Consider the following 25,083-nt stretch of genomic DNA (forward strand, 5'->3'; position numbering starts at 1 on the left):
CTCTGGCTGATGCACAAACACGGTGACTCCGGGTGCTGGCAGCAGCCAGGCTGCCGGCTCCCTGTGTCCTTGCGTTATTGACTCAGCAGGAAATCCTGTATAAACCCATCAAAAGAGCAATAGGCTGCGGGGAGGAGGATGGAGTTCCTTCCTTCCCCGTGCAGCAGAGAAAACGCTGCAGGGCAGCTTTATCTCAAAACCCTCCTCCTGGATTCCATTCCTGTTTGGGAGGGGGGAATAAAGAGAGGAAAAGAATCCCTAAAAGCTTATCTAATGAAGAGATGAATGCACTTGCTATGCTAAGTGTGTCTTTAACCTCTGAGCCGGCAAATACCTCTCCTCCCGCAGGACTTGTGGGCGAATGAGCACACGTGGAAATGGAGCAGCTGCGAACTTGTCCCTGAAGATCAGCCCCTCCTTCGGGGGAAGGAGAGGGACTCCTGTAGGGAAGGATCCAGAGCCAGAACTGAGCTTAAAGCAGGTCACGATTCTTGGCTATTTAAATCCTTTATTTTATTACCCCCTTTCTGCTGCTATATTTGGAGCAGAAGTTGTAGAATTGTTCCTAGTTCTGCTACGGGCGGGAGCACTTCCCTTTCTGTGCACCACCAACGTCGTTATCCCCATTTTGAGGGCACAGAGCACTTGTATTTATTCTTAATGAAGAAACGCCCCTTCAAGCCGCTCACTAGGAAGTGTCTGCACTCTGGAAGACGTACACACCAAAACTACCACAACACAGCATAGTATTTCTGAGAATCCATCGCAACACACGCCAAATGCAGCTCCTACCGCCACTTCCAGCCACCCGGCAAGGAAGACTGTCAGCCAGCCTGACACCACCTTCAGCAACACATTCCCTTTGCTTTTTACGGATCTCACAAACAAGCTCAGCATTCCCAGAGCAGGCACACATGAATAATTCAGCACGGGTAATGATGGAGCCCTACGGAGGCAGGATGATGCAGCACAGCCTGAATTCCTTCAGTTCACCGTGACCAATTCGAGTCCATCTTCACACCTGGTTAAGTGTGTTCTCATGCAGCACATCTGCACTACTTCAAGCAAAACAGCATTTACTCACCTCAAAAGCCTGACAAGCTCAGAGGCAGAGCAATACTGGTTTATTTTTTGAGACTCCCTTCCTTTCCATCCATGGAAGCCAAGAAACATCATCATATTTTTATCACTGATCCTACTCCGTGTATGTATCAACAGGGTTTACCTACCCTAAGAGGGATTCAAGTGAAGTAGATTTCGTCACTCATTTCTCCACATGGAAAATACCAACCACTGCACGACATTCATTCTGCATCTTCAGTCTCCTCTCAGACTGCAAGTACTAGAGAACGAAACACTATCACAACTTATTCTGAGGTTAAATGCAAAGCAATTCTATGCAGATTTATGTCCCTGGGGAGAAAAATGGACCTCACAGCTCAGAAATGTGCAAAATCTTTGGGACTGCACAGGGAAGCTAAACGCAAATGTCACTTGCACTTGGTCACATCTGCTTTCCCACTGCCATGATAAAGCCACAGAGAAGCTGTTCATAAAGCCAGCTCAAACAAGATGCCTGATTTCCATTTTTCTTGTTTTTGCTTTAGATAATTTGGCATTATCAAAGGCTTGAAAAGAGGTGGCACCACGTTCTGGATGCTGAGGTCCTGGCATTAGCATGTCTGAAAGATGAGAGGCACTTCTCATTCAGAAATACACCGGAGACCACAACCTGAATTAAAAATGAAACCACAACTGCATATTTCATTTAAGCACCAAGAAATGTACGTGTCTGTGTGTGTGTATACATATATATATATATATATACACATACACACACATATACATATGTTATGGTGTTAAGCAGGTAATTCGAAGTTCAGAGCGGAGAGCTCAAGCAGAGGTAAAGCCAAGCCTCACTTGTAGTTGGACACAAGCAAAATCCTGCTGTTCTGGGTCTACCATAAGATTTCGAGGCTTGGGGGATGTACCTTCTCCGAGAACTTTATAATACTGTTCTAATTGCAACGCCAAAAACATTCAAAATGCATCTTCTAACACATTTTCATAGATGTTACATCATTTGGTCTTTCTGTTCCATTCTCCAACACTGTAAGCAGAACTTCATTTTACCAAAATCCTATTCCAATAAAAGCAGACAGAACAATCCAATACATCCCCTTTATTCATTAAAAAAAAAAGAAGAAGAAAGGTAATAGGGATAGTTTTAGCAATAAAAAAGGGATGCTGCTTAAAAATGTCTAGCAACATAAATTGATTTCTTTGGGTTAGAGATGACCCCATACAAAACCCCAAATTCAGAACACTCACAGTGCAGGGAAGTCTGGCTACAGCTCACTTTTCTACTTTAGACTAAACACTTCCCTTAGATTCAGGTATCCCATTGCCACCAACTTGGACGTCAGTAGAATACGTAGTCCTCACAGTAGTATTTTCCTTAAATGGTAACAGGTATGTTTTAGGTTTCAGGCAGAAAAAACACACTCTAGGCCATGTCAGGAAGAATTCTAGGGTCGCAGAGACTCAACGGCTGACTCTTTAGAGCAAACTTCGAGCAGACTGCACAGCAGTTATACAAGCAGTTAAGAAAAAGATCTCTTATTTGGCATTTCTCTATCAATAGCTCTTGGACTGGTGGTGTGAAGGCCATCCACCATTAAGCAGGTATAACATAGGCCAATGGGTTCTGCTTGGCTGAGATGACAGGCTTTCATGCTCCTGAATATAAAGCAATGAACAGTGTTTCCAGCTGTCCCTGAAAGGCCTCATCCTCTTCCCATTACGAAACTTAGCTCTTCAGCATCATCTTCCTTCTCTTCTTCCTCCTCCTCCTTGCTGTCCTCTTCGTCCTCCTTGCTGCTCGCTTGCTCTTGAGACTGATCAGACTCTAAAAACACAAACAGTACGAAGTAAGACATCGTCCCATGTGTCTTCCTTGTTAAGTAGCTCACAACGAAATAGTCTCAGGTGTTAGCCAAACGTATACTAGGTCATATTAATTAGTACGAATTCATAACATATTCCCCTGTGTTTTCCTTGTTAAGTACCTCAAAAGAAAATAGGCCCATGTACCAGGAAATGCACAGTAATTCTAACAAGTGATGTCAAACTGAAGAGTATTGAAGTCTCCCTCAAAAAAATATCCCTTGCCTTTAATATCCAAACTATACTGCCACTCTGCCTAGTTCATCATTAAACAACATCACCTCCTTACTAAATATTACTTTAGACAGAAACCAGAAATCATCAGCCACTAAAGCGATACATTATCTCCTGCTCAAAATCATCTTTTTGCGATCTTCCAAATATCACAAGGTATCACAAAATTAAGGCAATGGGGAGCCATGTGCCAGGATCTCTATAGGTTGCCAGAATCTCTTGCGCTATCGTTGTTTGCTCTAATATAAATGCTGGAGCTCTAAAGTGTCATATTAACTAAGTTCACAGAAAAGTCATGAAGTCTTAGCCTGCTAAAACCCCAGAAGAAAAAACACCTAGTGGTAACTAAACACTGGATAATGGATATTAGGTCTCACAAAGTGGGACCTGGATCCCACTGGACCTAGCTATTCTACTGTTCCCAGCAGCTCTTGTGTCGTTATTAATAATGTCCCAAGTCTAGCCATGGTCAGCTCAAGCTCAGAGCATTTATACTTCGCATATAGGATTTGTTGTCTGATGCCACCACGTGGTGACATTCTGTACTGTCATAGGAGAGGTCTTCAAAATAATGTAACCTAACAGTTGACATCAAGAATAAAGTATGACACTAAAAGAATATTTTTACAACAACAAAGGTGAAAGATGGCAAATCAGACTGAGGATTTATTTATTCTTTTTATATATATATACACACATATGTTTTATATTATATATTATTATTTTATATATATATAAATGTTTTCAGTAGACTAAAATTGGCCATCAGTGGCCTGTAACTCCACACTTTGGGAGCCTGTTTGTTTGTTCTTATATAGAGAACCACCAATTCAGAAAAGCTAAAACTGTTCTAAAGACAGGAGTTTGGATTCCAGCCTCCTGAAGATGCCTTTTTTGTGTGTGCCAAATAAACATTTGAGCTCCACAACATGTATAAGGCAGCTCCCTACCAAAAGTGTCACGCTCTGACCCAAAGCTCCTTTCTCCCAGGCAGACTTTAAAGTTTCTTTGGTTTTGGTTTAGATTCTTACTTTAATTCTCCTCCCAGTCGCAATTCATAAACTCGTAGCTTTTTAAAAAGCTACAATGACTTCCTGTCACAAGTACAATCAACCCGAGGATTAATTTAGCTGCCCATGTTTATATAAGAGGCTGGCAATGGTTCAACTCAAATATATCTAACAGCTCTTTGTTCCAGCAGAATTATCAGGAACTTTGAGACTAAGAATTACTGCAGAGTTAGTGCACTAATCCACAAAAGCAAAACTGTTTTTAGGAGTGCACTCTTAAAAGTGTCAATGAGTGCACTCATTCAAAGGAAGCAACCAACATTCAAAAATTTCAATAAAATATTGATGTTACAAAACACTAATTTCCAAAACTAAAGGAAGTAGAGGTAGTCAGGTTTTTCATGTTTATTTCTATGCAAAATAGTATAGTTGTGTGGAACAGATGGCACAAGGGCACTCAGTTTCTTGCATACAAAATCCTAAGTGAGTTTCTCACTGTCCAAGCTGTGCATTTTTTGTATCTATGTGTATTTTTGTCTTTTTTGCTCTTACTGTGGTTCCTGTTTTCTCATATGCATTCAAAATACACATAAAAAGAACAGGCTTTAACAATGCTGCCTTTTAAAGTATAAAATGTTTCAAATTTGAAGTTTCTCGGCATATCCAGTCAACAAACTCAGATTCCATTAGCTGTCCAGAACTTCCTCAATAAAGGGAAAATACTCATGAACAGCCAAGTTATTTTTAAGATTAAATTTCAAGTTATCCAATTAAATCTCAGTTATCCAAGTTATTTGTAAGATTAAATTTCAACCTAAAGGACTTTCAGATTGAACTTCTGAAATATTAGCTGAAGTATAAAGGTTAGAGTCCAGGCTTTCTATCCATACATAAGGAATGATTGGGGTTCATAGGGAGGGTGGAACTTCTAGGCCTAGGCTTAAATTATGGAGCAGAACTAAGACTCAAGAAAAGAAGATTAAATTTCACTGACCTTTTTCTTGCTTCTTTTGTTCAAGTTTATTTTTCTTAGCTTGCAGTTTCTTCTCTTTCAACTTCTGACTACAAAGAGAAAAAAACCTCATGCAAACTCAACATTTTAATGCTTCTGCACATTCTAGTCACATAGTGGTAATGGACAAATTTTAGGCATTTTGGAATAAACGGACTTAGGAAAAAAGTTCAAAATCAATGAGAAAAAATTTAGAGACAAGATCAACAGAAACTTGTATGTGCTATGTTGTTTCTCTTCCAATGAAAACTTTTATAAAAGTCTATTCCTTGAAGTGACTGAAACCAAAGCTATGTAGTACACAAGAATTTTGTACACAGGAACAAAAATTAAACTAAGCCAATGTTTTAACTACACAACCAAACAAACAAGAAAGATGAAACAGTGCCAAAAATCTGGACTGCTGAAATTGAACATAAAATTAAGTCATCACAAGTAGCATACACTTTAACTGAAAAAATAAAGCATTATGCATTGATCTCCCTTAATCAATGTGATGGGCCCACTGGGTAACATCAAGGATGAGGGGTGATTTCAGCTCCTATGACCAGTTTTGTTTGTCTAGCAAAGGCTGAAAATAGCAAAGGTTGGGAGCCAGCTCCCCTGCCTGCTGCGTGGGGCTGAAGAGAAAGGCTGGTGAGGGAGGTTACAGGCTCCTACTGGCTGCAGCCGTTTGGTACCACTAGACTACGAACCCTCCTGAAGAAGGTGGGGAAACGAGGAGGGAGACTGTTCTGCCCAAATCTGCTGCTTGAACAGTTGTTCTCTGTCTCAGCCAGGGAAAAGGCAGTTGGCCAGATCTGATTTGCTGGCCATCTGTTGGACCACACTAAATTAAAGTAAAATGGCAGTAGTGGTTTTGTTGAGCAGGTTTGTGATAACATACCACTGAGTCACTTTGCACAGGCAAGAAACTTTCAGCCACAGGATGAGTCCGGATATGAAACCCTGACTTCTGAAGAGGCAAGAAGGAAGCTGCCCAGGGCTAGCATCTCTAAAAGAGTGAGCTATGGTGCCTTGCTATTGCTCAGTTATGGCTGGCACAGAGTGCTGATTTTAAATTCCTACATTACAATTCTCTGATCATTTCTTAGAGAATCAATCTTTGTAACTGCTGTTTCATTTTGGCTAAAACATAAGACTGAAGCATTTTATATTTCATAATGCTTCCATATAATTTAGTGGATCCAAGCTGGCACATGCATCACTGACATAGGTAGAAGCAGATACAGATATTAGCTGTACTGCACCCAGCAGTGGCCTCCTGAGTACTCACAAACTCAGACTGTGAACCAGACTAGTCACACTGACATATGGACAATATCACCCTGTGGTCACACTCCGCTGGCACAAACCCGAACTGGCGCCAATGATGCAGCAATCACTTTAGCACTTCTTGAAGTGAGATGTTACAGATATTTTTTTAAGACAGTTGTACAGACAAAGGGTTCCTGGCTTTGCTATAGCACAGGAAGGTGCGCTGCAGTCTACATCAGCATCAGTAAGAAACATTTGCAAGGTCAAAGTTATCCTGACAGCAATGGCATTGAAAATAAATACCCCAACAAAGCCAGCCAAGCTTACAGCTGTCTTTAGGAACCACATAATAATATTAACAAAATTAATTTGCACAGCCAGACTTCTCAGATGATAAATGTGGACCCAGAATGAAAGCATTTATCTAAAGTACATAGCTACAGATGACACACACATCAGGGGGGCTCCATGTCGAGCCTCCTGGGAACAATCTGCCCTTACCGCTTCCTTCTGCGTTTTGCTGTTTGCTCTTCTGCAATCATCTTATTCCTCTCCAGTTTCTTCTGGAATTCTTCGTCTAGTTTTTGCTGTAATTGATCACATGTTACACTTTGGTCACAACCTGAATTAAAGTACTTCTTTCCGAAGTATGTCCTTTTTGGGAGAAGTCTTTTAGCAAAATACAGAAGGGAGCTTTGTTTGCCAGACTTTGTCTGGCTTCTTTTTTTAATACTAAAGCTTCTTTTTTTAATACATGCTCCTAGGGATCACTTCTATCCAGACAGCACTTTTCACCTGCAGCATGCACCCAAAAAAAAAAAAAAAAAAAAAAAAAAGGGACAAAGGGACTTTGGGCTTCTGCCCTACAGAATACTCCAGTAAAAGCAATAAGATAATTTGAATAACAGCAATAAAATAATTTGAGAGACATAAACATTAAAATATGAATCAAGGGACTCATCTCGGCCAAGGCAGAGTAACAGTAACAGTCTCTGAAAAATGCTGTTCTACTATGGGACTAATAGATAGTCAGAAGACATAGAATCATACAATCATAATAGTTGGAAAACATCTTTAGGATCAAGTCCAACCTTAAACCCTTCGTGCATATAAACTGGCTTTGTTTCTGTCTATGCAAAATATAAGTGATACTGGGGATTTCCTTTCATTATTAGAGACATTTCTGTTAGTTTTTAAACTAGTCAGCATGAGAACAAAAATATTTTTTGTACTGTTTTTTGTGCTTAAGGCATTTTGTCCATGCCTTAGCTAGGGCCATGGCTGAACAAAGATGATGAAACATGCCTGATACAAGGTACTAAATGTTTCAGAGCCAACACAGACACCTCATATCACATATTCCTACACCGTTTTCCTCTGATCAAAGGCAGTTTGGAACTGAATTCTAAACACGATAAAAAAAAAAAAGGAACAAATACCAAACAGAGAATAAATAAACAAACAAAAAACAATTCAGAGCCCTGATGACCTTCTCAGCCATGGCATCCATGAAATCTTGCCTCTGGTACTCTCGCCGACGAAGATGCCGGTACACATGAAACTCCCCACTGCCAGCTCCAGCACTGGAACCTACAACAGAAAAAGGGTAAGTCTGCTAGAAAATAATAGATACTAGATGTTCACAAGTGACTACAGCTAGGTGCTGAGGGGCAGGACATACTAAAGGGCACTGAAAGATGAAAATCAGCTGGGAACAGCGCGCAGAGCACATCCCTATTTTTTATAAGCTCAAACCTATACACAAAACACAATCAAAAGCCCAAGTGAGTTACAAAATCACACCCTTATGGGTCACTGTAGTTTGCAATAGACAATATAAATACCAAAACATCAGCTACTTCCTCTTAAAGAGAATTCAGACTTCACAGAACATCCAGACAGCAAAAGAATCACAGAAATCAAGCTTGCATCCCATTTTCTTCTAGATAGAGGCCAACTAAAACATCCTGCTGAGGCTGTTTATCATCTATTTTCAACATCCCTTATAAAAGTTAAGGTCAGCAAAAAGGTGAGAAAACCCACCATTCTACTTTTTTCCATGCAAGACAAATGACAGTGACGGAGTTTATAACCTCTAGTCCAAGATAAATTATTCTGAAACAAGAATAGATTCTATAAGATTCTAAAAATAATCACTAATAGGGACAAAGGTCCCAAATAAAGAACCTACACATGCAGATACAATTTATATCACAAATAGTGAACATAATCCAAGTCACTTTGTCCCCAAAGATAAAACTGAAGTGTCACCAAAACACTTCAGTTGGGTTCCTTGCACAGATGTGAGCTCCCTACTGACTATATACAAACATGCACAAGTTTGTTTCTCACTGACCAGGATCTGAACATAAAGAAATCAAAGCTAGGGCATCATAATTCTAATTTTCAGAAGACTTGCTGAACTAAGGAAAGGACAGATTTACGTATGCCTTGTCCTTCACAGATATAGCAGCAGCACAGGTTGCACGTGGTGGATGTGGTGCCTTTGGCACAGCTCACTTTGCATCCTGGCAACAAGCAAATGTGAACCTCAAGAACCAAGAAAACTTGAAAAATCAACTTGAAAAGCACATTTCACACCATTCTTCTCTAGCAAAATGAGCAACAACAGAGAACAGTTTCTACCTCTTCTGTCAAATACTTCTCTAGGCTTTCCCTAGCGGTTTCCTACACTTATCTGAAGTACAATATCTTTACCCATCACATCTCTAACGAACTCCGGGGGAGGTCGCGGGGCCCATTCATTCAGTTTTTCAGGAATCGGTACAGTCTTTTCCTGCAAAAACAAACTATAAGACGTTAGTATCTTCGAGGAGCCAAGCGTGCAAGTTTAACACATTGCTGAAAGGCGGCAGGTGCACGACAACAGACTCTTCCCCCAGCTGACAGGTCTCAGTACAAGCAGAGCTGTAGTAATTTCTTCATGCACAGGGATCGGGAGCACGTAGAAAAACAACAGCCACCAGGCGTCCTCCCCCATTCCCTGCAATCCAGTCCCACAAATCAACACACCCTGGGAGCATGAGAAGGATCGGCATTTATTTTCCTTGTGGGAATCTGAGCAGCTAAATTAGCACCTCCGTAGAAAGGTGTGGAAACCAGCTACATTCCCACCAAAAATGCTCCAGGAAGAGACAAAAGGAACGGGGTACCTTCCACCTCTGCCACAGGGACTGTTGAGAGAAGAAGGGAAAGCTGAGAGCCACAGCGCAAAAACGCGGCAAAAGGAGGGCTCTGCGCAGAGGGAGGCCAAGACTCATTCGGCAAAACCCCCTCCTCCTCCAGACAAGGGTCACTGAAACCAAGCTGAGGATCTGGGGTCCAGCCTCGTGTGTCAACGTCCTGGTTTCCCATTAAAAGCACGGGGCTGCGGGGGGACCAGACGCCGGAGCGCACCGGGAGCACCCGAGCCCTGGGGTGCCCCTCTGTCCTCATGACAGCCCGCAGAGCGTCATGAGGTGTCACGGAGAGGGGTCTCTCCTCTCCCCTCATGGCACCTGAGGCGCAGGAGGGGCTTCCTCCTCTCTCCACACAACAGGGGGCGGGGAGGGGGCGCCTCTCCCTCTCCCCTCACGGCCGCCGGGGCCGGGCAGCGCGCGCCCTCCCTCACCGGGTTCCTCATGAGGCGCTCGAGGCGGACGCGCTGCTCCTCCGCGGCCGTGCGCGGGATGAAGAGCGACGGGAGCCCCTCGCGGGGCTGCGACGGCCCCGGGGCCGACGGCGCCGCCATGTTCCGGCCTCCGGGCCGCCCGCTACCGAGCGCCGCCGGCTGATGGCGTCAGCGGCGCGCGACGAGGCGGGGCCGTCCGCTGCCGCCGCGGCGCCATGATGGCGGCGGCGCCATGCTGATGGCGGCGCCATGATGGCGGCAGTGGGGACGCCATGCTGATGGCGGCGCCATGATGGCGGCGGCGCCATGAAGATGGCGGCCCCATGATGGCGGCGGCGCCATGATGATGGCGGCACCATGATGGCGGCAGTGGGGACGCCATGCTGATGGCGGCCCCATCATGGCGGCAGGGGGGGCGCCATGATGATGGCGGCGCCATGATGGCGGTTGGGGGGGGATGTGTATTGATGATGGCGGCGGTGGCATGATGGCGGCGCCATGATGGTAGTGTGAGGGTTGTGGGTGCCATGGCGGAGAGCGTCCATCTCCCCCCCAGCACCTTTCCCGCTTGGGGGCCTTGACGCCGTCGCCAGCCCCTGCCAGCCTGGCGGTCGTGCAGAGCGGGACCGGGTGGCGCCACTGGGTCTCGCACGGCTTCTTGTCACGAACGTGGAGAGGGTGACGGGGAGAGGGCACCACGGTCGGCTCCTCTGGAGACTGGTGGTTTGTCTGCACGGCCTTGATTTATTAAGTCACCATGAATGTATCAAACCTGCCTCGACGGGGAGCAGCCGAGCGGGGCCGCGGCCCCGTCCCGCGTGCTGTTTACAAAGGGCTTCTCAGCATCCTCCGGGGTTGCTATGGTGATGGCAGCGGCCGCTGCCTCCCGCTTGTCTCCCCAACCTGATTTGTAAAAGAATGGTGTGAATTTGGGCTTGGCGGCGTTCCCGGCCGGCCCGGCGAGGCCTCCTCGCCGCTGCAGCCCCGGCTGGAGCCACGCAAGCAGCTCCAAAAGCAGGGATGCGGCGTGAGTGATGAGCTCTCGGGTCTCAGCTGGAAGGAGGCAGCGGTGCCTGCAGGCATGGTCACCACCCGAGGGGCTGTGGGAAGCAGCTGGCCGGCTACCCAGAGCGTGGTTTGCGCTATGACAACATGCAGCCCTAGGAAAGGATGGGCTGTTGCCTGTCATCCCACAGAGACCACGCAAACAGCGGGGGGAAAACGGGCCCAGGAGCCGCAAACTGTCAAACCACACGTCCAGGGAATGACTGCAGACCCTTGATGCATCCTGCATGGCGCTGGGCTGGATGCACAGGGCTGTCCTGTCCAGTCCCTGCCCTCCTGGGAACGCTGTGACAGCAAAGCATGTTTTTCCAGCACAGCCTTCACTGCCTTTCTGGTGGGCGCAGAGAAGAAGCTCATTTGCAGACAGCCATTACCCTGCCAGCTGCCCAGGTCCTGATGCATGAGCCAACCAGAGCCGGTTAACACGCTCTGGAGACTTTTGGGGAGGGAATTTATTCCTGAATGAATCATGATGCAACCGTGTCCAGACTGCAGAGCGGCACTGCGCCTGCCACCCTCCCAAAGCCATGTGTTAGCCATGTCTGTCACGCTGCCTGGCTGTGACAGCGCAGTCTGGGACAACGCACCAGCTTCCCCAGGGGATCCCCGGCAGAAACCAGCATGCGGAAAGGCAGACGCGGCAGGATGCTCGCGCAGGCCTTCGGCAAGGAAGGAATATCCTCGTGCTAGTTCAGTGTCATCTGCATTGGTGTCTGCTTCTGGGTTGACTTTCCCAGGCACAAACCACAGAAAACAACAGAGTAGGCGGAGAGGCAACGCATCGATCCACTGCCATGCTGCGGCACAGGGAGCTGCCGGAAAGGAGACGGCCACGGGCTGCCCACCAGGAGCCCGTGAGGTGGAGGGAAAAGGAACTTGCTTTTTTTTTTTTTTTATACAAAAAATCCAGGAAAAAAGGCCCAAGCTCTTGTTAATACGCTGTCCTTTTTGCAAGTGGTTTTATTTTAAAACTGGAACTCAAGTTCTCCATTTGTTTAGCAAGTCACTTTTTTTAAATAAAATTAATTTATTCTACAGAACAGTAAACTCTTCCAGGCTCTCCTCTATTTACAAATTAACAGTTTTGCTTGCAGAACTTTGCTTCCCCCGTCCTTTTCCTATCCTGCGATGCAGAAGATGAAAAACCAGCCACCCCACAGAGCCCTAAGGCAGTGCTTCCATCCATGGCCGCCTGGTGACCAAGGGTGACGATGTCTGTGCCGCATCCAGCGCTCCCCCTCTTTGCCGTGGGTGAAGGAAGCAGATCTGCATTCAACCCACTGACCAAGAGCACCTGGCCTCTCCCTGCAGTGCTCAGAGGTGTCCCGAGAGCCGCACAGGCTCCTCTGGACATCTCCAAGCTGGGTGCCAAGCAAGGTGCAGCCACAACGGCTGCGTATTGGGGTGATGGTGGCGTTTGCTGCAGGAACGAGGCCTCCCAGCCCTCCTCCTGGCCACATCCTGCTCATTCTGCTCTTGTGTGGCAAGAGACAAGGAGCTACCCGAGACACATTCCCTGCCCCTTTGAGGGGAGAAACACTGTCTCTGATAGGAGAGCTGGGGACGTGCTTTGCTAGCTCGGGGAAGAAGGCACCTTGAAAAAAAGAAAGCCCAACCCAGAGCTGCCCAATGCAGCGACTCTCCAGGCAAAGTCCCCGTAAGTGTCCTGGCCTGTAAACCTGCCGAGGGCTCGAGACCCAGAGAGAAAGCAGAGATGGCTGCTGGACAGTGCCCAGTCCATCCTCACAGTCCCTACAAAAGGCGCTCGCCGGCTGGGTTTACTCCTGCCGGCCGCCGCGTTAGCTCCGCAAGGGATATCCTGGCTGTCCACACAGCCAACGTGACCTGACCCCTCTGCTTCATTTAGCTGTTAACCCACGTAGAAGCGGCCTCATTCCTCCCATTCCTCCTGGGCATTTCAATTTCTATACAAAAAAAAAAAAAAAAAAACAACAAGCATCTACTGAAGATCCATAGTGTTTCTACTGGGGAGCCCAGCCGGGCACCTGCCCGTGGCCCGTGCGGATGAGGCCGCTGGTGCGGCGGACGCTCACTGTCACATTTTGCAGGGTTTCCATCAAGCCAGGGACATGATTGCCCAACCACGGTGGCAAAACGGCCGAGCTGACACCTCTGCCGAGAGCTTTGGTTTGAAAAGCTGGACAAGAGAGAGGTTATCCCTGGTTATCCCTGTAGCTCCAGCAAGGAGGGAGAGGGTGAAGGAGGAGAAATGACAGGGGAAGCAGGAGGAGCCTTCCTTGAACAAGGGACTTCACTGGTGGAAAAAGCCCTGGCAGAGAGCAGAGTGTCCTTGGACACTCACGGGGGCCCTCGGGAAGCTGGCCAGGATGAGCCCCTTGCAGCTCCGGCAGCGGCGGTGGAGAGGGAACACGGGGGCTCATGGAGCTGCGTGCGCGGCTGCGTCTCTGGGGACACCACTCACTTCTTGGGGCATCCCGAAATGCAAGGGCCGGGTGGCAGCTCGTTTGCAGGACTCGGGGGGCAAGGGCCACGCTCTCAACAACGGAGAGCCTCAGGCCTTGGCTTTGAGCATTCCCAGGAGCCCAGCGAGCTCCCGGGGCTGGGCAGGAAGGGGAGGCTGCCGCAAGCCCCGCGGCCTCCCAAATGGCACACGTGTTTTCCCTCTCCCAGCCCCGGCGCGGCGATGGCACCAGCTCCAGCCGGGACGTGGCTCTCCAAAGCAACGGGGAGCAGATGGCGGCCGAATTGCTGGTGGCGACAGGTGGCGAGTCCAGCTCGGTGGCCGGGGGACGGGCCCCACGTCCCCGGTGCAGGGTCAGTAGAAGGAGTACTGGTTCTCCACGGCGCGGGTCCGGCCCCGGGCGCCCTCGGCCTCGTGGTAGTCCTCGGCGCTGGTGGCGGGCGGCTCCGGGCGGCGCTCGGCGCTCTCGCTGCGGCTCCGCGCGCCCAGGGCGCCTTCGAGGCGCTGGTAGGACGCGGGGGCCGCGGCCGCCCCCTCGACGGGCAGCGGCGCGGGCGGCCCGGCGGGCGTCGTGCCACAGAAGTAGTGCGGGGGCGGCAGGTCGGGCCGGCAGCCCGGCTGCTGCGGGGCTGGTGCGGGGCCGGTGTCTGCAATGGAGACGAGAGTTGGATCCCTTGACTGTGGCTGAGGGGGCTGGCGCAACCTCTCCCTCCCTGATCGCCTTCTTGGCAGACCCTCTCCCTCACCAACCCTTTCCCTGTTGCCCAACCCTCTCCCTCACCCACTTCCTCCTTCCCAGACTCTCTTCCCAGCCAAAGGGCTCTTGGCATCTGCGTGAGCCCGGTGGACTCCCTGATCCTCCCCGGTGCCGGGAGAGCACTGGCCACCACCAGGGACGTGCTGGCCACACATCACAGCCCAGCCACTGTGCAGACCCCCATGGCCCATGAGGATTGGGACCGTGTCACCATCCTGCTCCTGCCCAAATCTACAAGCCCCCCCAGCCAGCACTCCCCAGGTCCCGTCCCGCTCCCCGGCACGTACCCAGCAGCGGGCTCTGGGCCACCACGTAGCTGCGGAGCGTGATGTCGGCGGCGCCGCCGGACTCGAGCGGGATGGGGTGCGTGTGGAAGTGGCGCAGCATGTCGAAGATGCTCTGGAACCAGAGGTGCTGCACGTGGCACTGCCCGCTCTCGTTCAGCGACAGCCGCAGGTGCTGCGGGGAGGAGGCGGCAGGGTGAGCGCTGCTGCTGGGACCGGGCTCGGCAAACCGGGTGCCCAAAGCGCTCGGAGCGAAGCCGGCAGCACCCACCTTGGCTTTGCCCTGGAAGTTGAAGGTGAGCACGTACTCGCCCGGCCGCGTCTCGCTCTGCCGGATGACGAACAGGCCGTGGCTCCTGGCGCCCCCCAGCAGCACCAGCTGGGCCGCCTTGATCCGCGACAGCGTCCCGTGGAACCAGGGGTAGCTGGAGAGGGTGATCTCCGCTTCAGCCTCACTATCCTCCCCTGGCCGCGAGGACAAAAGGATTTTAAGGAGAGGGAGCGCAAGACTGCCTTGTCCCAGGGCAGGCACCTCCTCGAAGCAGGGACCGCACTGGAGATCACTCCAGCCTTCCCTGCTCTTCATCCTCCCCTCCTCACCCTCCTGAGCCCTGCCGTTGGCTCAAGAGCAGTATCTCATGCTGGCACGGTGACAAACCGATCTGCACCCGCCCAGCCCCTGCCCAGGTACCTGCCGGGTGCCCTCCAGCAGCGCCAGGAGACTCCAGGGTCTGCAGGAAGCTCTCCAGTGGGACGTGGGTCAGCAGCTCTCCCACAGAGTCCCTGGCACGGCCATGGGGCACAGCGGCGACGGTGGCCATGGTGGCCGCAGGGGTGGCACTGTGAGTGCTGGGCATGGCACATCTGTCCGGTGGCCTGGGCACATCTGGAAGGGAATTCGCAGAGGGACGTGCTCACCAGTTCAGGGATTCCCTGTGTATTCAGCGAGGGTTGGCTACCCCGCCATGGCCGGTGACAAGTACAGCCATGGGCTCAGAGCCACCCTAGCTGGCTGTCAGGCCAGGGATGAGGAAGATGATGGACAGAGGAAGACCTATCCCTATGGCACCTGGTAGTTTCACCTCCCTCTGTGTTGTCACCATGAGAATCCGGCTCCCCAACCCAGGGCTGACACACAGAGACACCCGCTTCCCACAGGGCCATTCCTGGGGATTTTCACTTTTCCAGGCCTCCTTACCGTCAGCCAGAAATTCGCAGCTGCAGGAGGACACCCTGCCTGGCAGGCAGGCTCCCTGCGCGCAGGCGGCCAGCTCGATGTCGTCCCCGCTGTCCCTGCAAGGAGAGCACACAGTCGCGCGCGGGCCGGCACACGTGCCACGCAGCAGGGACTTCCTTTGACCACCCGTCACCGCCGCGGTGACATTCAGCTCTGCACGCTCCTCTGAGCCCGGCTGCTGCAGAAGTCCCTGCGGTACCAAAGGCAGAACGGAGGCAGCTGCTGCCAGGGCTCGGCCGGGCGAGCAGGCGCTGCCCCGAGGGCGGCTTGAAAAATTTCCATTGAAATGATGTGGGTGAGAAGCTGCAGCGGGGGCACTCAAACTTCCTCCCGGTGCAACAAAACCCGGTGCCAAGGACACTCCCAGCCCAACGGCTGTGAGAAACGACGTGGCTGACCCGACTTGCTGCCTGCCCCGCCGCCCGTGCACTTCAGCATCGTTCTTATGCAAGAAGTCACGCTTGCTTCACCTCCTATTTTTAGCCTTGCTGCCACCGAGAGCCCTGCGACTGCGGGGAGATGCTCGCGGCGGGCTCGGTTACTCTTGCTTAACAGCGGACACGTGTTTGCAGGCAGCCGAGGAAGCAGGCTGTGTTAGCGGTAATGGCTCACGAGGGAGCTGCTGAATAATTTAGTGACCAGTAAGTGAATCAGCCATTGGGAGTCATTCAGCTGCAACCGTTTGAGAAAGAGAGGAAAAAAAAAAAGGAGAAAGAAAACCAAAACTGACTGAGCTCTGCAAAAAATCCGTTGACAGGGCACTTAGGCAGAGGTTTCAGCTCGGCGTCCTTGGCAAGAGGACCAAGCGCTGCACGCGGGAGCCGAATGAGAATTCGTTCTTGGCACCATGTGCGTGTCGGTGTATTAAGCAGCTCATTATTATTTGCTTTAGAGTTCATTATTATTTCCTTTACAGTCATGTCCAGAGGCTAAAGCGGGTTTGTGCTGGGTGCTAAGCAAGCGCACAGGGATAAGAGGCTGCGTGAAGCAGAGCGAGGAGCAATGCCAGGCTTGGGACGGCTTGAATGTCCCGCTTTGCAGCTTGGACACCTCATTTTCGGCTAACCTCGCTTTTCCAAAGACACACTAAGACGGGCAGAGCCAAGGGCTCCCCTGGCACATGGAGAGGGGTGGGGGAAGCGATGCCATCCCTGCTCCCCGGGGCCTTGCGCTTTCCGAGCCATCTGGATGGCCCTGCTGTGCAGCTCCGGCCTTACCCGGGGTCGATGCAGTCTTGGATGTCTGCCACCCAGGAGTGCTTCTGGAGGGAGTCGATGGTCTCCAGGATGTACTCGGCGCCGTTTTCCACCTGCAAGCAAAGCGGGACAGGGATGTCAGTCTGCACTGGGGCTCGTGCTGCTCCTGCCTCCCATCGCGTGGTGTGGGCTGAGTCCCTCGGGTCACTATTAAATAGTGTTGCTGGATACAGGTTGAAAGTGCGAAACTAAATGCACGTTCCCATGGCAGCGAGCAGACCCCGTGGGTGATGCAGTGGGGAGATGCTCCCGTGTGCCCAAGGGCATCCCCAACCTGGGCTCCAAGCCGGGACTTGCTGCAGAAATTGTCCCCTTTGCAGCAAACTGATGCACGGTTTCACCAGCAACTGGGGACAAACCTGGTCGTAAAGGCCTGGCAGGGACCCCCACGTGCCAGCACAGCCCCATGCCATGGCCTAGCTCTGCCTGTGCATTGGGGTGTCCCCAAAACTGCCCTGAATACAGACTCTGCACAGGCAGGGTCTTGAGAGCTCGCTGTCTTGCTCAGCGCACAGACATCCTGCCAGACCCCCAGACGTGAGGCAAAACCCTCCCCTGTGTTTTTAAATTTGTTTTTGTGCCTGCTGGTCCAGGAGGCTTCTGATTTTCTCTCTGCAACAGGGTGGGAGAGAAACCCACTTGGAAAGGACAAAAAGAAACCAAAGCAGAATGCAAAGGAGCCCAGAGCCTCGTGCTCTCGCTGGGCGACAGGGAGCAGCCGGCAGCAGGACATGGAAAGCAGGACAGAGGGATTCGGCGATCGCCCCGCGCAAGGGTCAGCGCCTGGGCAGGCTTTCCCCGCGCCGGCCCTCCCGAGCACATTACACAATCCCTGAGCTAAGCGGCGAGGCAGCCCTCGCTCCGGGAGGGTATCGTGTTGCCCGCCGTGACAGCCTTCTAGCAAATTAAATTAGTCTCATACAACCGAATCACGGGCCTGAAAATAAACAGGGTGCGCAGGGAGGCGAGGCCAGGGCCACGATGGGCTGATGAGCAGCCACGGTCCCTCCGTCCTTTTTATTTGACGGAGTAAAGCAGCATCTCGGGTGTTCTGACAAAAAACCACGATGGCTTGGACGAGTGGACTGCCCTGCTCCTCTGTGTGCCCGGCCTGCAAAGGAGGAATGGAAAAATCCAGTGTCCCAGCAAAAAGGGCACGAAGCGAGATAGAGCTAATAGGTGATGTCAAGAATAAAAGTATTGGATGTGCATGGTCCCAAGAGGAAGGGCAAAGGAGGAGAATGAGTAGGATTGGGGAGCAGGTGACGCAGAGGGAGCCGATGTGCTCAGGGCCTTTCTTTGCACTGTGCCGGGCTCAAAGGATCGATCGCAATCACTTAACCCCACGCTGGGGTGAGCGCTGCGGTGCAGCGAGGGGGGCGCAGGTTAGAGGGCACCTGGGTGCCTCCGGAGCGTGGAGACTTGAGTTGTCACCTCCGGGGTATTTAAGGGAATGGCTGAGGTGACCTCGGAGGTTATACTGTTGTACCCTTGGCTTGAGCGAGGCTGCTGGCGTGGGCAGACACGACGTGACAAGGAAACGCGGTGTGGATGAAACTGTCACGGGAGGATCTAGAAAACCTGATCCTATGGAGCAGACGAGCCATGGATCCTATGGAAAACCTGATCCTATGAAGCGGATGAGCCATGGATCCTATGGAAAACCTGATCCTATGGAGCGGACGAGCCATGTTCCAGGAGCCGTGATGGGCTCTCGATGCGGAGCAGAGCCAGCAGTAGTGCTGGCATCAAGGGCTCTGTCTCATGCACAGCACTTTTCGTTAGCGATAAGCAGATGACATCGAGGTGCTCACGAGCCGCAGGGCAAGACAAGAATGCGAATGAATGTCTCAAAACAGGGAAATGGTCTTGGAAAGAGCCCAAACTGGACTGCAGCTCATTTTCCTGATGCCCGTGCGTGGGCTCGGGAGAGCGATGGCTGTGCCCGCACCACTGCTGGGGCTGCATCCGATGGCGAGCCGCGGCGGAGGCGCCCTGGCAGCGGATGCACGGAGCCTCCGGCACCTCCGCCACTCCGGGTGGCTGTCGGGACACATGCCAGCGCGGAGGCGGGAGCGGAGCCGCTGGGGATGCTCCAGAGGCCAAGGGCAGCTTGCACATTGGCAGCGTTTTCCCTTCTGCACTTCACAGCTTTAGATGCTTTCAAGCAGGTTTGTTTACTCGTGAAGCCTCTCTGCTCCCCTTGCACAGCCCACGTCCTGCGCCCAGAGCGGGCAGAGAAATCTCAGAATCCCAGAATGGTTAAGGTGGGAAGGGACCTCTAGAGATCACCTAGTCCAACGCCCCTGCTCCAGCACCCAGAGCACATGGCACAGGGTCACATTCAGGTGGGTTTTGAAGATCTCCAGAGAAGGAGCCGCCACAGCCTCTCTGGGCAGCCTGTTCCAGGGCCCTGTCACCCTCACAGGAAATAAGTTCTTCCTCATATGGAGATGGAACTTCCTATGTTTCAACTTACACCCATTACCCCTCATCCTGTCACCAGCCACCATGAAGAAGAACGTGGCCCCATCTTCCCTGCAATCACCCCTCAGGTACTTGAGCATGTTGATCAAATCTCCTCTCAGCCTTCTCTTTTCCAGTCTAAGCAGGCCCAACTTGCTTAGTCTTTGCTCATAAGATAGATGCTGCAGTCCCTTCATCATCTTTGTGGATCTCCTCTGGACCCTCTCTAGAAGCTCAATGTCCTCCTTGTCCTGGGGAGCCCAGAACTGCCCCCAGTGCTCCAGCTGCCTCCCCAGAGCTGAGCAGAGGGGCAGGATCCCCTCCCTGGCCCTGCTGGCATCGCTCCTCCTGGTGCAGCCAGGAGCCCATTGGCCTTGGCCAGGAGGGCGCATTGCAGACTCATCGTTAACCTGTTGTCAACCAGGACTCCCAAATCCCTCTCCACGGAGCTGCCTTCCAGCAGGTCAACCCCTAATTTGTGCTGCTGCCTGGGCTTATTCCTCCCCGGGTGCAGGACCCTGCCCTTGTCCTCACGAGGCTCCTCTCTGCCCAACTCTCCATCCTGTCCAGGTCTCTCTGAATGGCAGGGCAGCCCTCGGGAGTGTCGGCCACTCCTCCAAGATGCTGCTGCTCTGGGTGCTCCTGGGGTGTTCAGGAGCAGGACACCTGGTCAGGAGGCCCCTGCTGCACCCGGGCTCTGGGCAGCCCTCAGTGTCCTCTTTAATGACACATTCCCCATGGTGGATGAACGAGATGAAATTCAGGATGGTCCCCAGTGCTGCGTGGCCTCAGACGGAGGCTTTTCCAGTGCTGCTGCTGGAACGCGCCATGATCCCCATTTGGTGCGAGAAGCTGCTGCCGCAGCTGCCACAAAGAGCAGCGGAGCCCATTAAGGTAATTAATTGTATTTTGCAGCAAGGGCTTTCTCAGGGGGTTGCTAGCTCTATTGCAAGAGGCTTTTGCTCTCTGCTTTCCCCACAGAACTTCATCTGCTTGGTGCAATGCAGCACCCCGGGGCGCTGCGGCGCCCAGCGCCGCGTGGCTGCTACCCGAATCAGTTAAAAGACAGTGAAACCAGCCGAATTGCTGCTTTATGACACCAAAGCCAGTTTTGGGGGAGGAGAACCAAGCCACAGGGAGCACCTGCCTTTGGGTTGAGACTTGTCCCTGTGGGACTGGGAGCTGCACACGAGGGCGGCGCAATCCGAAGTGACACCACGGGCACCCTGTCCTTACCTTCAGCACGAAGGTGTTGTCCTTGTCGGGCATCTCCAAGGGCATGGTCGTGCGGACCTCGATGATTGCCGACAGCGGGACGCTCACCTTTGGTTTGGAAGCCTGGCAAAAATGAGCAAGGATTGAGGAGGAGGAAAGCGCACGACCGCCTCAACCGCTGCCGCGGGACAGCCCATCACGGCTCTCAGCAGGGCAGGGTCACGGTTATTACAGAGCATCGGTGGGGGAAAAAATGGGAGAATAATAAAAATAAAGGCAAAGCATTGATTTCCCTCATGTGCCTGATAACTCTGAGCTCTTTTAATTAAACCAAGGGACGGCCCCGTGGAAGATAAAGGAGTTAGTGCGCTCAACTGCCAAACGTCTTCCTCATTTCAGCGCACACTGATGCTCCGGCTCTGCCCACACCACTTATTTTTACCCTTTTTAGCCCTTTCTGTGTTAAGATATGCCCAGTACTGCTACAGAGCAGGGAAGTGTGCAGTGTGTGGTAAGGACAAGCAGAGGGGACGTGGCAGCACCCAAGGGTGCCCGGGTACGTGGCACCGCAGCAGCGTTGTGACCGAGGAGCCGAGACCCACCAGCCTTGTCTGTGCAGGGAATTTTAATTCCATTAAAACAAAGTGAGTGTCCTGCAAGGGACAATGCTGGTGGCTCAAGTCCTTGCCAACATAGTGCAGCCCTGATGCCTCCCCAGGAGTTGTCAAAGGTTCAGTTCCCATTTGGGGGAAAAAACAAATCAGTCAGAGAAGCAGAACAGGAACCACCTGTCCCCCACGCACAGACACTGGTGGAAACACGGGGACTTTTTGGACACTTATTCTGGGAGGAGCAGAAGCTGGTTCTGTGCTTCCCTCCAAATGCAGAGCTTCAAGCTGGCATCTCCCCCACGCATCGCTTGCGATCAGCACGGTGCCAAAGTAGTAACCGGGCCACGTTTTCTGCAGGACCTACGCAAATGCAAAGTTCAGAGCTGCTGAAGCAAAAAGCCCTTTTTCTCCAGCTGTGCAGGAATGGGGCAGCTCTTAAAGCTCGAACATTTGCCAGAGGAGAAGAAAGGTGGGTTGAGAGGAGCAGGAGACCAACTGAAGACTAGGAGGGGTGTAATTCTAATAGAACAGGAAGAAACACCCAGGGAAACTGCCAGGGAGCCGAGCGGGGCTGCGTGGCCGCCCGCCCCGGCATGGCAGAGAGGTCGGGAGTCGGTGAACGGAAACGAGATCTTCCCCTTGTTTGATGACACTCAGGACAGTCTCGCCCTAATGGATTTTCCATGTGTCCTGCTGTGGCTGCGGAGTGGTTTCTTCCAGCTCGGTTTCACATGTGCCCCCAGGGAGAGGCAGGTTCCTGGCTTCCAAAGCCACCAGATCTAGGTATCAGGGAGGGACATACATTATACGTTATACAGAGAGCTCGGAGCTTCTCTGTGCGAGAGATGCACTCCCGTTTAGACTCATAATTCATACTCTACAGAGCAAGAGATGAAGATCAGGTGAGGAAAAAGTGTCATGGACTAACGCCACCAGTGGCAAGGTGCATTTTAGCCTCATAAAAACAGAGAGCACCTTTTAAAACATGCAATATTCTGCTGCACCCATAAGCAGTGCACGACACCATCTGTCCACCAAATACAGGGTTTGAAGCACCCCAAGACCAATGCAGAATTCTGCAGTCCATCCGCCTGGCTTCACTACTGGAGCCTGAAACACGAACCATAAAATCCTGGAGAAAAGTAAATGAGTTTCTTCCTTTTCTTTTTTTTTTTTCTCCTTCCCTTCACAAAGTATTTAAATAACCTGCGATTTCATTACCAACACAAAGAGCTAGTAAAACCCCAGGGACTTGCTTAATCAGGGGGCTTCAGGAACATGAGGTTAATCCCCTTGGGCATAACCCACGTTTCTTGGGCTCCAGCACTCAGCTTTTCCTGCAGGATAATAGGGGACAGCGTTTCGCTGTGTCCTGCTCAAGCTGAGGGGTGCCCGATGCCGGAGGAGCACAGAGGAAATGCTCCTGTCAAGATTCCAGCAGAAGAAAAGGTGTAGGCCAGGGAAAAATGGTATCAGGGATATTAACAATATTGGTAATCGGTGCTGCTCTGCGCCAGAGGATGCGCAGCTGGCAGGCCCTGGGAGAGGAGCTGCAAAAGCAGCACATGGCAGCACCGGCTCTGTCCCCAGAGTCCGGCTGGAGAGGCACCTTGCGGGTACACCGTCATCCAAAAGGGTTATTTTGGAAACAAAAAAAGGCTTTTGCAATATGGACTAGCAACCCACTGGGATTTAAAGTTTCAAAGCTGGATGGAAAGAGGAGATGCGTTGGGAGAATGTGGTGGTCACGGGTTGCCCATGCTCTGTGCCACCCGGACAGTGTCTCATGGCACCATAGGATGAAACCCAGCGGGATGAGGCAGCACTTTTTGCAAAGCAAAGGGTCTCCAGCCAAAGCGGTGGCAGCGGCCAGGCCTTTCCCATGGGAGCAGGTTCAAAGGCACCATTCCCGCCACCCATGGGCCAGAGCTGGATTTCATCCCAGCTCAGGAGCAGAGACAACAAAAATCCCAAAGAAACTACCACAACTGCTCAAGTTTAGCTCAAATACCAACAAAAAAAAAGGCAGCAGAAAGGCCAGACATGATAGAGGCCAATTCTCCCTGAGGAGCTGACATAGGGGGATGAGCACAAAGCCCAGGTGACACCTAGTGACCAGGGGACCAAGACCTGGAGGTCTAAAGTGGTCACTAAAACACCTTGAGGGGTCTGAAGCAGAGAGGTAGGACACCCTCCAGGACAGTACCTAGATGAAAAACCACTGTCACCAGAGAACTCCTTGCCAGGGACCAAGGAGTGGGACCAGGAGAGCCACATTCCCGCATCCCCGAGCGAGCAGGGGACCTACCTTTGGGGGGACGTAGAACTCCAGCAGGAACCTCTCCCCTTCCACCTTCACTGCCTTCCTGAGCAGCAGGCGGCACTTCTGCCACTGCGAGCTCCCCACACAGTTCGTGTCATCGGCCACCATGTAGCGGAGGGTCCCCTCCCTCTGGATGTCCACCAGGTCCACCTTGGAGGACTGCGCCTTGGAAAGCCGCAGCTTGTGGGTCCATTTCTCCCGGGAGTCGCTGTGCTCCTTGCTCCCCGACGGCCATGGCTCCCTCTCCGCCCTCCTGCTGCCCTGCGTGGCCTCGGCGCCCGGCTCCGGAGAGGACTTCCGATGCCACATCTCCTTGACGCCATCCACCACGCACAAGCTCATGTTCCTCAGAGAGAAGCCCTTCTTGAACTTGGGCTTGGAGGTGGCGTGGACGGACACGTCCTCGGAGCTGCGGGACTGCCCGTAGGAGGACACCTTGCGCGCCTGGGCCTGCTGCGAGGGGCTCAGGTAGCGGTGGGTGCCCAGGGGCTGCTCCATGCTGTCCAGCGACTCCGTGGAGGTCTCCTCCTTCCTCTGGGCCACGTCGCGCCCGTAGGGCACGTGGCAGTTCTGCAGCCCCACGAAGGGCACGATGTTGTACTTGGTGGGCGAGTCGGACACGAACACCCGGCTCACCTCCAGGCTGAAGATGTCCAGGAAGTTGGCTGCGAAGTGGTGGGAGAAGGAGGCCTCGGCGCCAGGGGTGTCGTAGTGGGGGTTTTCCCTCAGGAACTGGCAGAACTTCTGGGCGAAGTCGACGGCGGCCGCCTGGGCGTGCAGCTCGCAGAATTCGCGCCAGTCGGGCAGCGGCGAGGACGGCTCCTGGCAGAGGGCATCGCCGTTCATGACTGCCCCATCCCACGGCCGGCGGCTGCGGCGGCAACACGGAGACGGGGTTAGCGTCACCAAAACGGCTTCTTCTCACCAAAAAAAGCACCTCATCCAGACTGCGCAAACCCACTTCCCACCTCCAGGGACAAGGTTCCCCTTTGGGCGCCCATCCTGGCACCGGGGGCTCTAGCGACACTTCTACTTTTGCCAGGGAGCATCCTCAGTGGAATGCAGCTGGGGGGAAGAGGCTACAGGGACAGTGCCTGGAGGGGACAGCAAGGGACAGTGCCTGGAGGGGACAGCAGGGGAAGCAGCACCTGCAGGTGCCCTGCTCGGCACCGAGCCTTGTGCCTGCCAGCTGCAGGAGTATCTAAACAGGAGAGTGATGCTAAATTAATGCAATTTCCAAGCTGGGAAGCAGGTACCCGGCAGCTAGGAGAGCAGCGTTAGCGCACACCGCATCCCTGCGGCATTTTTTCCTGGAACAAAGGGAAAAACAAAGGCT

At 52.2% G+C, this 25,083-nt stretch overlaps 2 protein-coding genes across 2 annotated transcripts; both read right to left on the minus strand.

Moving 5' to 3' along the window:
* Window positions 1–2,203: 2,203 nt before the first annotated feature.
* Window positions 2,204–10,232, minus strand: PRKRIP1 (PRKR interacting protein 1). The gene is made up of 6 exons (XM_010227116.2): window positions 10,091–10,232; window positions 9,178–9,256; window positions 7,949–8,049; window positions 6,961–7,046; window positions 5,185–5,252; window positions 2,204–2,908 (listed from the first exon to the last, which is right to left on the minus strand). The coding sequence occupies exons 1-6, from the start codon at window positions 10,208–10,210 to the stop codon at window positions 2,787–2,789; spliced, it is 576 nt and encodes a 191-aa protein (XP_010225418.2). The 5' UTR covers window positions 10,211–10,232; the 3' UTR covers window positions 2,204–2,786.
* A 3,720-nt stretch (window positions 10,233–13,952) lies between these two features.
* Window positions 13,953–24,612, minus strand: SH2B2 (SH2B adaptor protein 2). The gene is made up of 8 exons (XM_088530084.1): window positions 23,733–24,612; window positions 20,835–20,936; window positions 17,094–17,185; window positions 15,838–15,932; window positions 15,331–15,525; window positions 14,911–15,104; window positions 14,643–14,814; window positions 13,953–14,245 (listed from the first exon to the last, which is right to left on the minus strand). Exons 1-8 carry the CDS (start codon window positions 24,591–24,593, stop codon window positions 13,953–13,955), a joined length of 2,004 nt encoding a protein of 667 aa, XP_088386210.1. The 5' UTR covers window positions 24,594–24,612.
* Window positions 24,613–25,083: the final 471 nt, after the last annotated feature.

The sequence above is a fragment of the Tinamus guttatus genome, unplaced genomic scaffold, assembly GCF_059628265.1.
Source record: "Tinamus guttatus ecotype Peru unplaced genomic scaffold, ASM5962826v1 Tinamus_guttatus_pri_ptg000356l, whole genome shotgun sequence".
Classification (NCBI taxonomy): Eukaryota; Metazoa; Chordata; class Aves; order Tinamiformes; family Tinamidae; genus Tinamus; species Tinamus guttatus.